General features: G+C 35.5%; 1 protein-coding gene across 1 annotated transcript; it reads right to left on the bottom strand.

Moving 5' to 3' along the window:
* Positions 1–132: 132 nt before the first annotated feature.
* rmc1 (regulator of MON1-CCZ1) lies at positions 133–15735 on the bottom strand. Its single transcript, XM_051683018.1, has 20 exons — positions 15554–15735; positions 14811–14887; positions 14637–14721; positions 14474–14530; positions 14307–14393; positions 14055–14195; positions 13826–13929; positions 13596–13685; positions 13329–13434; positions 12568–12676; positions 12358–12402; positions 12223–12276; positions 12007–12135; positions 11543–11649; positions 9513–9632; positions 8951–9028; positions 6409–6513; positions 4410–4478; positions 2150–2375; positions 133–1914 (listed from the first exon to the last, which is right to left on the bottom strand). Exons 1-20 carry the CDS (start codon positions 15650–15652, stop codon positions 1835–1837), a joined length of 1968 nt encoding a protein of 655 aa, XP_051538978.1. The 5' UTR covers positions 15653–15735; the 3' UTR covers positions 133–1834.
* Positions 15736–16076: the final 341 nt, after the last annotated feature.

Below are 16076 nucleotides of genomic sequence, written 5' to 3'. Positions count from 1 at the left end.
TAGATATAACAATATGCACTGTAATATCAACAGTATTAAAAAAAAAAACAATTAAATAAAAATAAATTGTCAACAAAATCTAAAATACATTGAGCAAATTCTTGATTTATAGTCCACACAATACATCACGCATTTATGTATTGTGTGGACTATAAATCAAGAATTTGCTGGTCATACATTTGGACGGTGTTGGACTGCACATAGTGGAAAGATCTGCATCACAAAAATACATTTTTAAAATGACTGGTGACAACCGTATGCATTTGTTTTTAATAATTCACTAACTGGGGCTTTGACACACTACACTAATTTAAACAAAACAACAGAGGGCAAAAGTCCTTTTTGGTGTTGCATTTTTAACCTAAAAGGCATCCTTTTTTTTTTTTTTATCGTTCTGCTTATCAGAGTTGAGTTGACAAATTAGACTGCTTGTGTTTTGTTCCCTGCAAGTGTACACTTCTCAGATAAACTACTTTAAATGTCAGAATTGAAAAGAACAGGCCATTATGACTCTTTATAACTCCCGCAGGGTTCAGCTGGAAGATTATTGAAGGTTCTTACTGAGTTACCTAAAATATGTCGGCCACATCCATTTTTACAAGGCACTGAATTATGAAATGCAAGGAAAATGCTGAATATTTTCAACAAGTACTTTGAAATTACATTTTTGGATCGTTGACATTTGGATAGTGTCCTGCAAGGACTTGGTATACTTTAGATAATAAATTCTAATTATTGTATAATTATAATGCACTTTTAAAAATAAATTTGTCACACCCCAGAACTATTCAAAACCAACTTTAACAATATTCAATAACACTGCCTTTAAATGCAAATAAAATGACAGTAAAACCCGATCACCTTTGATTTTGCATCCAATGTGAGACAAAAAAAGGCATTAGCATCAATTTAGTATGTAAAGTAGAACAAGTATACTGTACTTCTCTGTATAAGGCACCTGTGAATGTCAATCCATTTGTCTGACACTACCTGTAAGAATTTAGGAATGTAATTATGGTTTAATTCTGTATGGATGCTTTGTAACATTGCAGTGTTATTAAATGTTGAAATGTGAAAATGCGGCCTTGTGATGTTAAATTCCATAAAACTGTTTAAGAAGAACACCTCTTGGCACAATATCTATGATGTAAGATAGCCCAAGGAAGTGAAATTGGACTGAATGCAGAAGTAAGTTTCAAATAGCATACATAAACATATAATTACCAATCCTAAAAAGATCTGTGGGTGGTACTGTTGATGCATTTCTAAGGATTATCATTATACCCAAAAATTATTGTTGAGTTTCCGCATGCTTCAAATAATTGCCTTGACTTAATCCAGTAGCCTAGTCTGTAACACTGTACGTTTCTTTTGTTGTAAGTTGAAAAAGCTGCATATAATAAACTTGCAATGCAAATAATATTAACATTCATTATTAACTTAATATTTATTATATTGTAAAATTTAGACATTTCTTTTTTTAAATATATACATAATCAACATTCACATACAGAAGTTGAACACTATGTTGTGATGTGGCCAAAGCAAAGGCTTAAATCATATTGGCCGATATTAGTATTTGTGCATTCTAAGACCAATTTATAACTGCTGTCACTATAGACCTATTGTTTTGCAAACGTTATGGTTGAAACGCGCAGACAGACTGTGTAAAGTTTCAAAGAAGTTCACTATCTCTTCTAAAAGATATAAAAACTGGATTCACTCTAGTGTTTGTGAATGAAAGCTTCAATTTTGGTAGTCATTGTTATTCAGTTTCTTCCAGGGTCAAACCATCAATTGATCTGGCAGGACGACCTTTCATTCATTCGTTTTTTCATACGGTGGCTGGTTTCATCAAAGCGTTCTCTCCAAACACTTGTTTAAAGAAGGTCACATGCTCCTCACAATGTTCTCCTGAAACAGAAAGATGATATCAGAGAAAGTCCACTCATGGAACATCATGTGTGGAGGCAATTTGGTAATGTAGTGCTGCTTTTGTTGGATTAAATGTCTTAGATGGTGTCATCTCGTATTTTTTATTCCAATCACATCAATTAAGGATACTTCTACTCTTGTACATTTTAACCCATGTGAACATGGACTCTGCACCACCTAACAGCCATTCAAATGTCCTACCACTTTGACATACCTTGGTTAAATCCAGGATTACCCCGTAATCTCATGTTCCTTTGCTCAAAGAAGCGGAAGATGGTATAAAACAACATGGTGTCGCTTGTCTGCCGTGCAGCATCCAGAAATTTTCGAGCAGAGACGTTGTCGTGGCCACTGACACTCCGAATGAAACGCAGAGCTCCAAGAACCTGCTGCTTGGACAGAAGAACCTCCACGATCTCATCATTAGCGGTGGAGAGCCTCTGTCACAATACACATACACACACACACACACACACACACACACACACAAACATATATATATACAGCTTAAGTCAAAAGTTTACATACACATCAGTTTTTCACAATTCCTGACATTTAATCGTAGAAAATATTCCCCGTTTTAGGTCAATTAGGATCACTACTTTATTTTAAGAATGTGAAATGTCAGGATAATAGTAGAGAGAATGATTTATTTCAGCTTTTATTTCTTTCATCACATTCCCAGAGGGTCAAAAGTTTACATACACATTTATCATTAATATACTTCCATAATCTTTGGTCTTTGGCGCATCAGCATAGAGTTATCATATGGATCCAAAAACTGAAAATGCTTTTTTTTTTTTTTTTTTTTGGAAAATGTAATTTATTCAGGAAAAAGAACCAGACATTCAGGAAATTGTCTCTTTTGTGCAATCTGAAATGGCAACAAGTGCTGTTCTCCACCACATCACTTTGATTTCTCATAATGCTACAACTTTATTCCAATAATTTGAACTTTTATCATCAAAATATTAATACTTTAACCTCATAATGTTACGACTTTACTCTTTTATTTTTCAAAATCTTTCAGTCTTAGCTTAAAGATTAAAAGGGACAACACATGACAGAATCAAAAGATAATATGGCCAAAACATTATATGCACAGAAGTTTAAGGGCCCTATGTTAAGATCGCATGATGTTTTGGTATTTTCGTGCAAGCATGCGCTAAGTCTAGGCGCAAGGAGGTTTGACTAAATAGAGCATGCAATGCGCAAAAAGGCTGGATCAAGTACAACTTAATTCTGAGGTTCTTCTCCGGTACGTCTGCATCCTGTTATATAGTTAATTCCCTCAAGCACATGTGATATAAACAAAGACAGCACATTCATAAGAAGTTGGTAGTATAAATGGACTATGCAATTAATTAGAAGATTAGAAATATGGACTAACGTTCATTTGTGCATTAACTGCATCCTTGATAAATGCCAGGCATACTTCTATGACAGTGACACGCTCCTTTTAATTGCATAGAAAAAGTGATCCTCGTCATGGATGTATATTCTGTTTAATTATAGAGAATGTAAGTATTATTAATCATTTTCATGTAGTGTTAACAGTGATTGTATCGGAACGTACTTCACTTCTACCGGTCGATTTTGAAAAAAATAATTTACTGAAACACTAGAAAATTCAGCCAAATATATTTCTAAATTCAAATTACAGTTCAAACGAAGCGAAAATATAATATAATGAAGTGGTCAAAATATCATAACAAATCCAAACAGTTTACTATACAACTTCTTCCACTGGCCCCCTTTTCAGTGACTTAAAAATCACTCTACGACAATGGAAGGAAAAATACCAATATAAATTATATCATAAATACAATTGTAAAATAAAAAAAAAAAAAAAAAAAAAAAAAAAAGCCATGACCTTTAGTTTTAACACATCCAGGGACTTAATTTAATATTCCACTATATTTTAAGAATTTGGACATGATCTTTATTACCACATGCTGGTGGAATTTCCAAACTGCAAATGCAGGAACTGAATTTGGACTTTGCGCTAAGATAACACGTGGTATTGAATGTCTTGGCACAACGACTAATTTCTCAGGAAAATAGCAAATTGCGCGTTTACATACAATACACCCATAGTAGTGCAAACACTCCTACCCACGGCCACTTGTTCTTTGTACTGGCACGGAAAATTAGCGCTGTCATGAAAATTGGATAAAACGTTACACACGGTCGTAGCGTGTAGCACTGCGCTTTGCTAACTCACGAAAAAAGAGCCCAAAATATTCTGCATTCAACAGACATGTAAGAGTAAAGTTTTTTTTTTTTTTTTTAACCAGGGTGGCTCAGCAAACTTCCAAGGAAGATGACTAAAAATGATAAGTTATATTAAAACAATCTACTTTAATAAAAATTCTAAAAAGCACTAAAAATAAAAATGAAGGCCAAAAACATATAAAGGTATTGGACATTGGGGGGCCTTGGAGTCAAAAAGATTGAGAAGCACTTTTGTTTACCTTGAGCATATCTAGAGAGAGCTGATGAGCAGGTGGATAGGTACTCTCTAGAGACAGCAGTAGACAGGCCTATAACAGAAGAACACATGTGAAAACATTTGACTTTACAGCTATACATCAATAAGACGTGATTTACTCATGCAGAGTACATTACAACTCAATTTGTAAATGAGCCCATGTTAAATTACAGTGCATCCGGAAAGTATTCACAGCGCTTCACTTTTTCCACATTTTGTTATGTTACAGCCTTATTCCAAAATGGATTAAATTCATTATTTTCCTCAAAATTCTACAAACAATACCCCATAATGACAACATGAAAGAAGTTTGTTTGAAATCTTTGCAAGTTTATTTAAAAAAAAAAAAAAAAAAAAAAAAAAAATCACATGTACATAAGTATTCACAGCCTTTGCCATGACATTCAAAATTGAGCTCAGGTGCATCCTGTTTCCACTGATCATCCTTGAGATGTTTCTACAACTTGAATGGAGTCCACCTGTGGTAAATTCAGTTGATTGGACATGATTTGGAAAGGCACACACCTGTCTATATAAGGTCCCACAGTTAACAGTGAATGTCAGAGCACAAACCAAGCCATGAAGTCCAAGGAATTGTCTGTAGACCTCCGAGACAGGATTGTATCGAGGCACAGATCTGGGGAAGGGTACAGAAAAATTTCTGCAGCATTGAAGGTCCCAATGAGCACAGTGGCCTCCATCATCCGTAAATGGAAGAAGTTTGGAACCACCAGGACTCTTCCTAGAGCTGGCCACCCAGCCAAACTGAGAGATCAGGGGAGAAGGGCCTTAGTCAGGGAGGTGACCAAGAACCCGATGGTCACTCTGACAGAGCTCCAGCGTTTCTCTGTGGAGAGAGGAGAACCTTCCAGAAGAACAACCATCTCTGCAGCACTCCACCAATCAGGCCTGTATGGTAGAGTGGCCAGACGGAAGCCACTCCTCAGTAAAAGGCACATGACAGCCCACCTGGAGTTTGCCAAAAGGCACCTGAAGGACTCTCAGCCATGAGAAACAAAGATTGAACTCTTTGGCCTGAATGGCAAGCGTCATGTCTGGAGGAAACCAGGCACCGCTCATCACCTGGCCAATACCATCCCTACAGTGAAGCATGGTGGTGGCAGCATCATGCTGTGGGGATGTTTTTCAGCGGTAGGAACTGGGAGACTAGTCAGGATCGAGGGAAAGATGAATGCAGCAATGTACAGAGACATCCTTGATGAAAACCTGCTCTAGAGCACTCTGGACCTCAGACTGGGGCAAAGGTTCATCTTCCAACAGGACAACGACCCTAAGCACACAGCCAAGATAACAAAGGAGTGGCTACGGGACAACTCTGTGAATGTCCTTGAGTGGCCCAGCCACTTGAACCCAATTGAGCATCTCTGGAGAGATCTGAAAATGGCTATGCACCAACGCTCCCCATCCAACCTGATGGAGCTTGAGAGGTCCTGCAAAGAAGAATGGGAGAAACTGCCCAAACATAGGGTGCCAAGCTTGTAGCATCATACTCAAAAAGACTTGAGGCTGTAATTGGTGCCAAAGGTGCTTCAACAAAGTATTGAGCAAAGGCTGTGAATACTTATGTACATGTGATTTGTTTAGTTTTTTATTTTTAATAAATTTGCAAAGATTTCAAACAAACTTCTTTCATGTTGTCATTATGGGGTATTGTTTGTAGAATTTTGAGGAAAATAATGAATTTAATCCATTTTGGAATAAGGCTGTAACATGACAAAATGTGGAAAAAGTGAAGCGTTGTGAATACTTTCCGGATGCACTGTATATGCATGAAGAAACACATACATTTTCCCATCAAAGACCCAAAGTGTTGGGTTTCACAATGGTTCGATGCAGATTTACCAAACTCTACTGATAATTAGCTTTAACTTTCCTAATATCACACGATAACTTCAAGTATTTTGAAACTCAGAAGGTTTGTAATAAGAATGGAATTTACATTGAACTGTAAACAATCTCACCAGTGGTTTGGAATCACTCAGGACGTGATACTGCAGGAACTGGTGAAGCATGTAGAAGAGATTGTGCTGGACCAGAGTTTTGATAACCAGCTCATACAAGTAGTGCTGGACAGGGAAAATAAAGAAATCAGAACTTGATACAACATGACAGAACAATGATAAATGATAAAAGCCATATACAATACAATTCACAGGTGGTAAGGGTGTAAATATTTGCTCTGAACATTGGAATAGGAAATTGATTCAATTACGATTCTTTGGACACAATTCGGAATGACTACTTTATACGATTCATAACAATCAGTTATGTAATTTTTTTGTTCAGTTTGAACTAAAACTAGGTCAAGAATTGTATTTTAGATAAGAAATTAATGCATAATATATGATGTATTATTGTAGTAATTATGATTGATTACTAAATTCTGCAAATGATGCATGAATTATTGTCAGATTGATGCATTTTTACACCCCAAACTGAATGTAATGGAAATGGGCCAGGGCTCATAAGACGTTCAAAAATTCAGTACAGAGGTAGATATTTACTGAGATTTTCTATCATCGCTGCCTAAAAAGATAAGGTCATTCCAGGGTGGACTGTGGCTGAAGTAAGTTTACCCTTAAGTAATTTTGGATGTAAAGTGACTTCTAAATGAAAAGTAACCAAGTAACAACTAAAAAGCAATATGCACTTTATAATACATGTACATATTTTGATCAATGGCTCAGTTTATGCAACGCCCCCAATAAAAACAAATGTGTTGAAGTGCTACGCTGGAGGCCACAACAAAGATTATCATCATTACTTGGGACTGGAAGCAAAATGTATCTACAATTGAAGTCAGAAGTTTACATACATCTTAGCCAAATACATTTAAACTCAGTTTTTCACAATTCCTGACATTTAATTGTAGAAAACATTCCCTGTCTTAGGTCAGTTAGGATCACTACTTTATTTTAAGAATGTGAAATGTCAGAATAATAGTAGAGAGAATTAATTATTTCAGCTTTTATTTCTTTCATCACATTCCCAGTGGGTCAGAAGTTTACATACACTTTGTTAGTATTTGGTAGCATAAGCCATTTTGCCACAACTTTGGAGGTATGCTTGGGGTCATTGTCCATTTGGAAGACCCATTTGTGACCGAGCTTTAACTTCATGGCTGATGTCTTGAGATGTTGCTTCAATATATCCACGTAATTTTTCTTCCTCATGATGCCATCTATTTTGTGATGTGCACCAGTCCCTCCTGCAGCAAAGCACCCCCACAACATGATGCTGCCACCCCCATGCTTCACGGTTGGGATGGTGTTCTTCGGCTTGCAAGCCTCACCCTTTTTCATCCAAACATAACGATGGTCATTATGGCCAAAAAGTTCCAATTTTGTTTCATCAGACCAGAGGACATTTCTCCAAAAAGTAAGATCTTTGTCCTCATGTACGCTTGCAAACTGTAGTCTGGCTTTTTATGGCGGTTTTGGAGCAGTGGCTTCTTCCTTGTTGAGCAACCTTTCAGATTATGTTGATATAGGACTCGTTTTACTGTGGATATAGATACTTGTCTACCTGTTTTCTTCCAGCATCTTCACAAGGTCCTTTGCTGTTGTTCTGGGATTGATTTGCACTTTTCGCACCAAACTACGTTTATCTCTAGGAGACAGAATGCGTCTCCTTCCTGAGCGGTATGATGGCTGCGTGGTCCCATGGTGTTTATATTTGCGAACTATTGTTTGTACAGATGAACGTGGTACCTTCAGGCATTTGGAAATTGCTCACAAGGATGAACCAGACTTGTGGAGGTCCAAATGTTTTTTTTGGCTGATTACTTTTGACAAAGAGCACGGAGTTTGAAGGTAGGCCTTAAAATACATCCAGAGGTACACCTCCAATTCAGTACACCTATCAGAAGCTAATTGGCTAAAGTCTTGACATCATTTTCTGGAATTTTCCAAGCTGCTTAAAGGCACAGTTAACTTAGTGTATGTAAACTTCTGATCCACTGGAATTGTGATATAGTCAATTAAAAGTGAAACAATCTGTCTGTAAACAATTGTTGGAAAAATTACTCTTGTCATGCACAAAGTAGATGTCCTAAACGACTTGCCAAAACCATAGTTTGCTAATATGAAATCTGTGGAGTGGTTAAAAAATTACTTTAAATGACTTCAACCTAAGTGTATGTAAACTTCTGACTTCAACTGTAAGCAACTGCTCTGCCTAGCAAAACATCCAACAAGCCCCAACACCTGGGTCAGTTTAAGGTTAACCTGGGATATAATTTACAGTTATCCCAGAGTTTATGAATGAAATGAATATTTCAGATGTTTGAATAGATCAAATGCAACACACCAACATGTGTAACTGCCAACTCTGATTATTGTTTAGGAACATTTAGAAGAGTGGCTATGTTGCAGATACTTCAAAAGATGTGAACTGAAAATCTTGTGTCTCTGAATTATAATCCAGATATCAATATTGACAAAAAATTCAAAGGTTACAATAGTGATTTCTTAAAGACCTGTGCACTAAGTAGTGCTATTGTACCTGGACAGGAATCTGAAACTGGTTTAGGGAGCGAATGTATTCCATGAGGACTGCGATGATAAATTTATGGTTCATGCCCTGTTAAAGGAAGACAATTCATAGTGTTATAATAATAAACAAAATAACTGTAACACTTAAAAATAAGGTTGTATTTGTTAACTACATTAACTAATGTGAACTAACAATGAACAATACTTGTTCAGCACTTATTAATCTGGGTTAATGTTAATTTCAACAAATACTAACATATTTTTTAAATTAAAAGTTGTTTAGGTAAACATTTGCTAATGCGGTATGAATAAACATGAACTAACAATGAACAATTGTATTTGTATTAATACGTAAACATAACCAAGATTAATAAATGCTTTAAATATTTATTGTTTATTGTTCATTCATGATACCTAATGCATTAACTAATGTTAACAAACAGAACCTTATACAGAACCTTATAGCTCTTTATCTTTATTTATTTATTACACTTTTTATTTATTACAAGAAAATCATTAACTAAATCAACTAAAGCTATTTCCTACTGAAAAATAACAAAACTGTTGTTCACCTTCTTTTCAGTGAAGTCAGAGAGCACATGTGTGTACATGTCTGACTGGTCTATCACTGCCTGTGTCCGGACAGGCCTTTTATAGGAATTGCTGGAGCGACTGGGCCCAGATTCCATTGCCTGGGGAGAAATGAATAAAACAAGCTTAATCATAATATAAAACAAAGACATTTTTATGCAACTTCAGAAATTCTTTAACTTAAAAACATTCTATTAACAAAATATTAAAGGTGTGTTTATGTCATCTTGGACTACTGACACCTAGGGGCTTGGATGCAGCAGCATTCAAACTCAATAGTTTTTTGTTACCAGTGCCATTGTAGAAATTCACTATTCACAGTCAGCTATGATTTGTGAAAGTAAAGAGAGAAATTATGCAAAAATGGGGGGTTGCTGAGATTAAAGTAGTTGTTTTCGGCTGGTCATGTGATCCTTACATTGCCACCCTAATGAGGGGACCCTCTCCATGTAGAATAAAACAGCTTTTATAAGGTTATTTATATGACTGAGTCTTCATCTCATGTGAGTGCTCATGATTTTATACATATATTTCAAAATTATAATTAATTTCTTAAAGGGGTAGTTCACCCAAAAATGTAAATTCTCTCATTCCCAGATGTGTATGACTTACGTACTTCTGCTTAACACAAACAACAATTTTTAGAAGAAAGTCTCAGCTTTGTAGGTCCATACAATGCAAGTAAATGGGTATCCAAAATGCACATTAAGGCAGCATAAAAGTAATCCATAAGACTCCAGTGGTTAAATTCATATCTTCAGAAGCGATATATAGGTGTGGGTTAAAAAAATATATAAATATTTAAGTCCTTTTTTTTTTTTTTTTTTACTATCAAGCTCCACTTTTACTTTCACTTTCTCATTCTTCTTTTGTTTTGTCGATTCACATTCTTTGTGCATATCGCCACCTTGTGAGCAGAGGGGAGAATTTAGAGTACAAAACGACTTAAATATTGACCTGTTTCTCATCCAAACCTATCATAATTGCTTTTGAAGATATAGATTTAATCACTGGAGATGTGTGGATTACTTTTATGCTGCCTTTATGTGCTTTTGGACCTTCAAAGATCTGGCCATCATTCATTTGCATTGTCTGTACCTACAGAGCTGATATTTTCTTCGAAATCTTTTTTTGTGTTCAGCAGAAGACAAAAAGTCATACACATCTGGGATGGCATGAGGGTGAGTAAATGATGAGAGAATTTTCATTATTGGGTGAACTATCCCTTTAAAGGCATAGTTCACCCAAAAATGAAAATGTTCTTATCATTTACTCAACCGTATGCCATCCCAGATGTGTATGACTTTTTTTCCTCAGCAGAACACAAATTAAGATTTTTAGAATTCCTCAGCTATTTTGGTCCATACAATGCAAGTAAATGAGTGGCAACATTTTTATGCTCCAAAAATCACATAGGTCAGAATAAAAGTAATCCATATGACTCCAGTGGTTTAATCAATGTCTTCAGAAGCTATTTGATAGGTGTGGATGAGAAACAGATCAATATTTAAGTCAATTTTTACTTTAAATTCTCCTCCCATCTCAGACAATCACACATTCTTCTTCTTTTGTTTTTGGTGATTCACATTCTTCATGCATTCGCCCCCTACTGGGCAGAGAGGAGAATTTATTGCAAAAATGGAGTTAAATATTGATCTGTTTCTCACCCACACCTATCATATCACTTCTGAAGACATGGATTTAATCACTGGAATCATATGGATTACTTTAAGCAGACCTACGTGATTTTTAGAGTGTCAACATTTTGGCACCCATTCACTTGCATTGTATGGACCTACAGAGCTGAAATATTCTTCTAAAATCTTCATTTGTGTTCTGCAGAAGAAAGAAAGTCATACACATCTGGGATGGCATGAGGGTGAGTAAATGATGAGAGAATTTTTATTTTTGGGTGAACTATTCCTTTAAGGAGTAAACCTTTTTTAATGAGGAAAAAATTATGTAATATATGCATTAATGCAGGAGCATTATAAAAATAATAAATACTGACCGCAGTGTATGCTTGCTCTGCATCCAGGTATTCTTTGTACACTTGGTTAAGTTTATCAAACACTGTGGCCACCACTGACAGGTTTCCTTTTTCTCCCCCTACAAGCACTGAAAAGCAGAACATTCGGTCATTAAATATCAACATTACATCTAAAACATCATGTGACACTGTATCACGCTGTCAAATTTATGAATGGGAAAAGTTACACAGACATTCAATTCCTCTCAAAGATTTTTTTAACATGTTTAACTTTGATTCAACACTTAATGTTTTATGGTAAAACTTATTTTACCGCTACATGCCGTTTTAATGTGCGTTTGATAAAACCTTTAATACCTTAAAAAATATATTTAGGCCTTTAGGACAAAATGAAGAAAATAATTCTGCCTCATATAGGACATCTGGTTAAAACAATTTAAGATAAAACTATTGCTGATATCATGTTTGTTGTAAAGTGGTCTTACTTTGTGAACATACAGACAAGATAACCATTTTGCAGTCTCGTCTGCGCAACAGGAAGTCCATGAGTTTGCCTTTATCTTGCAGAAGATTCAGTGTGGGCTGCAATTTCACCTGGAGGTACCACAGATAACCTGATAGACACAAAGAACACAACATTAATGAATGGTTTTCAATCATACTATGTGTTTTATATGTGCTTTATCAGTTTGGTTACATACCTTCACTGGCACTGATTATGATATCTGGTTGAAAGACACTCCAAGAAGATGAGTCTTGAATATTAAGGAAAGACAAGCAAATATAGTACAATACACATGAAAAAGTCTAAGTTGACAGTTCCTACATAAGGATACAAAGTTCACAGGGCACAGGGGCCTGACTCGGAGCAGCCGCAGGTCCTGTAAGGGTGTGGAAAAAAAAAAGTCACATTCCCTACACTCTCAAGTGTCACAAAGACCAGAAGTCAAACAGGTAAGCCTTCTTAGAACAGTGCTATGGCTTATCTCCAAAAGTGTGGTGTCTCTTTCTATATTAATTACGTTTCTTGCCCTGATTTTCCTCACCTGTTAGAGGGATCTTGAAAGGGTTGATGGATCGAGCAGGAAGCACAGGCTGATGAGTGTTTACATTACCGTCTGACTCTCTCAGTTTAATATCAAAGATGAGTGAAGTCTGCGATGAGAAAAGACACAATACAAGGTACAGAGAAGATCAGGTGTTTATTTTACACAGACTTACCAAATAGAGACTGTGTATTTATTTTTAGGTAAAAGATAAGATAAAAATATGGATAATGTTTGTCAATGATAAAAGATTTAGATACAGCAAATCCCCACGAGGTGTCAGTTATTATTTTAATTTCACCTCTAGAGGCTACTGTTACAATGTAGAACCAAGCTATTCAAAATGTATGAGAAGGAACATGTAATTATAATAAAAAATTTTTTTTTAAAATAGACGCAAAAAGCAACTATCGGAAGCGATTAATCGGTAAAACCGATTTATTAGTCTACCTTTTATTCATTTTACAAAATCATGAGATGCGAGAACAATTATAAGTAGTGATAGACCGATATATTTGAGTAAATATTGCATAAAATAAGTGTTTGGTTAACTTTAGAAAATTTGTGTACATCTGATTTGGTGGTGTTAAATTGTATTATGCTTATCGGCATGTATATCGGCCATCCTGTTCTCTAGATATCGGTACTGCCATCGCCATTGAAAAAACCATTTCGATCGACCATTTAAGACTCAGAATGAATTATGCTCCATGTATGTCAATATCATGTGATTAAAAGTTTTTAATGGTTGTTAAACTCACCTGAGGGCTTTGATGATGCACCACAACAAGGTTATCAACAACGTTCAGGGCAAACTTGCCTGTGGTGTTCAGTTTGAGCACATGAGTCTTCTTACAGGTGCCTTCTCTACAGTGATATGAACCCAGGTACAGGAAATGAACATATAGGATTTTATTTTTAGGATTTAAACATAAAAGATTAGGTAAGGCTTTTATTCAAGTAATTTCCTTATCACAACTGTACAACATGATTTCTATTTAGCTCAGTTTGGAGCTGGATGATCTTACCTGGGTAAATGATACAGGACTACCTCTGCTCCTGGGCTGTTAGTGGTTCTGGAATGATGCTTTAGATACATCACATACAGCTGATCATAGCTTAATTTTTTTTTTTTTTTAAATAAAAATTTAAAAAGAGGGTAGAGAAGAGATTAAAATGGAATGGACATTTGCAGTATAATTAGCATACATGTACACATTCAGATAGTATTTACTCATGTGGTTCACAAAAATCTTACATTGTTGCCATGGCGATGTCTCGTTCAGAAAGGCTAAGTTTGGCTGGTTTGGGCACCGCTGGCAGCTCAATCTCAAACTTGGACATCTTTGACATGGTTGCACTCTGTAGAAAATACATTAGGACAATTAGTATAGTAAGCATCTGCATGCACAGAACTATTAATGTCCACACTTTTCTATAAATTATCCATAAAAGTACCAGTACTCTCCCTCTCTGGATGAACTCACCTTGAAAGCAAATGGCTGTAAAACATTGCCTTGTACAGTTGTGGAAAGGAGAAGCACAGCTGTCTCTGGGCAATACATGTACCAGTTCACATTGATGTTCTGACTCTTTAAGAGCTTCAGTGTCCGTTTATCAGGAAGTACCTTAATGGAGACAAAAAATATATTAACATTGGTAAAGAAAATGGCTTGTATTATTAAAAATAAATAAATCTGTTTATTAACAGATGTGATCATATAAAGACGTAATCACACCTGATAGAATTCTATTCCCTGGTCGGTGACGAACACAATTTCATTCCAGTTGGTCCAACAAAACCCAAGAATACTGGCATTCTTCGTCTGTGGTTTGTAAATTAAAAATGACAATTTAAAACCCTGATGTAAAGGGCATTAACGTTTATGTTTGTTTGGGGACATACCTTGCACTCATGGGAGAATTCTATGTGTGGATAATCAGGAATAAAGTTCATGAAATCCTGAAAAAACAAAACAAAACAACAAAACAGAAATTGTTTTAAAAAGAACCTTTGTGCAATTATTGCTACTGCGTCTACTGCAACAGCAATCACCAATGACACTTACAACTGATTTTAAAGTGCGCTGCACGGCTAAGATTTTGTTCCCCAAGGAGAATTTGATACACTTCACTTCACCTTTGTCATCCATTCTGTAAAGCAAAGCAGAATCAAATTTGAGAATATTTGCATATGTCTGGATTCATAATAGAATATAAACACAAGAATACTAGTTGATTACCTGAAAGCCACAGAGCTTTTGTCATCTGGTCCTTTAACCACAACACCTGTGGCCCCACCAGATCGCACAGCAAACACCTATGATGATGTGAAACATCAACGATTACATCAGAAAATAGGATTTATTCAATTCATATCATGACAGATGACAAGCATACAAAAAGGTGATAATGTGAGTAATTCACAAAACAGATGAGGAGTGATATGTATTGCCTGAACAAAAAGTACCAAAATGTACCATGTTTTTTGGACATGTTCCATGGTAGTACCATGGTAAGTCCTTCCTGTACCATATAAATACCACTGCAAATGAACTTACCAATCATTCAGCATATAACAGATAGACACATGATAGATAATTAATGCACATAGTTTAATAATAATACTGCTAACATTAATGGATCTAGTACTGTTTCAAGTAAATCTGCATGCACTTAATGAAACCATTGTCTCATGTGCAACAGTAATCATCTGTTGACCAGTTTTTTTTTGTTTTTTTTTTTGGTTATATTAATTTATATATTGACATTAAATATTCTACACCAGTGACATGTTAAAAAAAAAAAAAAAAAAAAAAAACAACAACAACCGTGTGAGCTGCCTAACTAGACAACATTTTCTGGTATCATAGGCGCGAAAGGGATTCTATGATGCCCCAAAATGTTGTCTGGGTAGTGCAGGGCACTTAGTTGAGAGACACATACATTTATATTATCACAATTGATTTTTAAAATGTGTCCTCACCTGCTTGTTCGCCTCGTCGAAAAACACATTATTAACACTCGACGCGTTCTCAAACTGAACGGGGTTATCGCTGAGCTCGAGATAATATTCGTCACTCATGTCGTTTCGTAAATAAATAAGAACTTTTATTTCGCAACAATTTGTTTTATTATAGATGGCGTTGCTACTTCCGTATCCGTCAACGTGAGACAGTCATGTGATACTCCTTCGGTCGCGTGTTCTGACGTCATGCGACCCAATGAATTGAGCCAGATAAGACGGAAAATTTTGTATTGTATTTGTTTGTTTTGATATTTTTTTCAATAATAAAAAAAAAACAAAAAATAAAAATAAATCACAAAAAAAAAAAATAAATAAATAAAAAATAAAAAAAAAGATAAGACGGAAAATTCTTATTGTGGTGAAAAAGAAACAGTAGAACATGTAATATATGATGAAGAAGGGCATTAATATTATATCTATAAAAAAAAAAAAAAAGAAAGAAAAAGAGGGTCGAAAATATATAGATTTGGGGTATTTATTG

The sequence above is a fragment of the Myxocyprinus asiaticus genome, chromosome 41, assembly GCF_019703515.2.
Source record: "Myxocyprinus asiaticus isolate MX2 ecotype Aquarium Trade chromosome 41, UBuf_Myxa_2, whole genome shotgun sequence".
Taxonomy (NCBI): domain Eukaryota; kingdom Metazoa; phylum Chordata; class Actinopteri; order Cypriniformes; family Catostomidae; genus Myxocyprinus; species Myxocyprinus asiaticus.
This window is presented reverse-complemented; position numbering and strand designations above follow the sequence as displayed.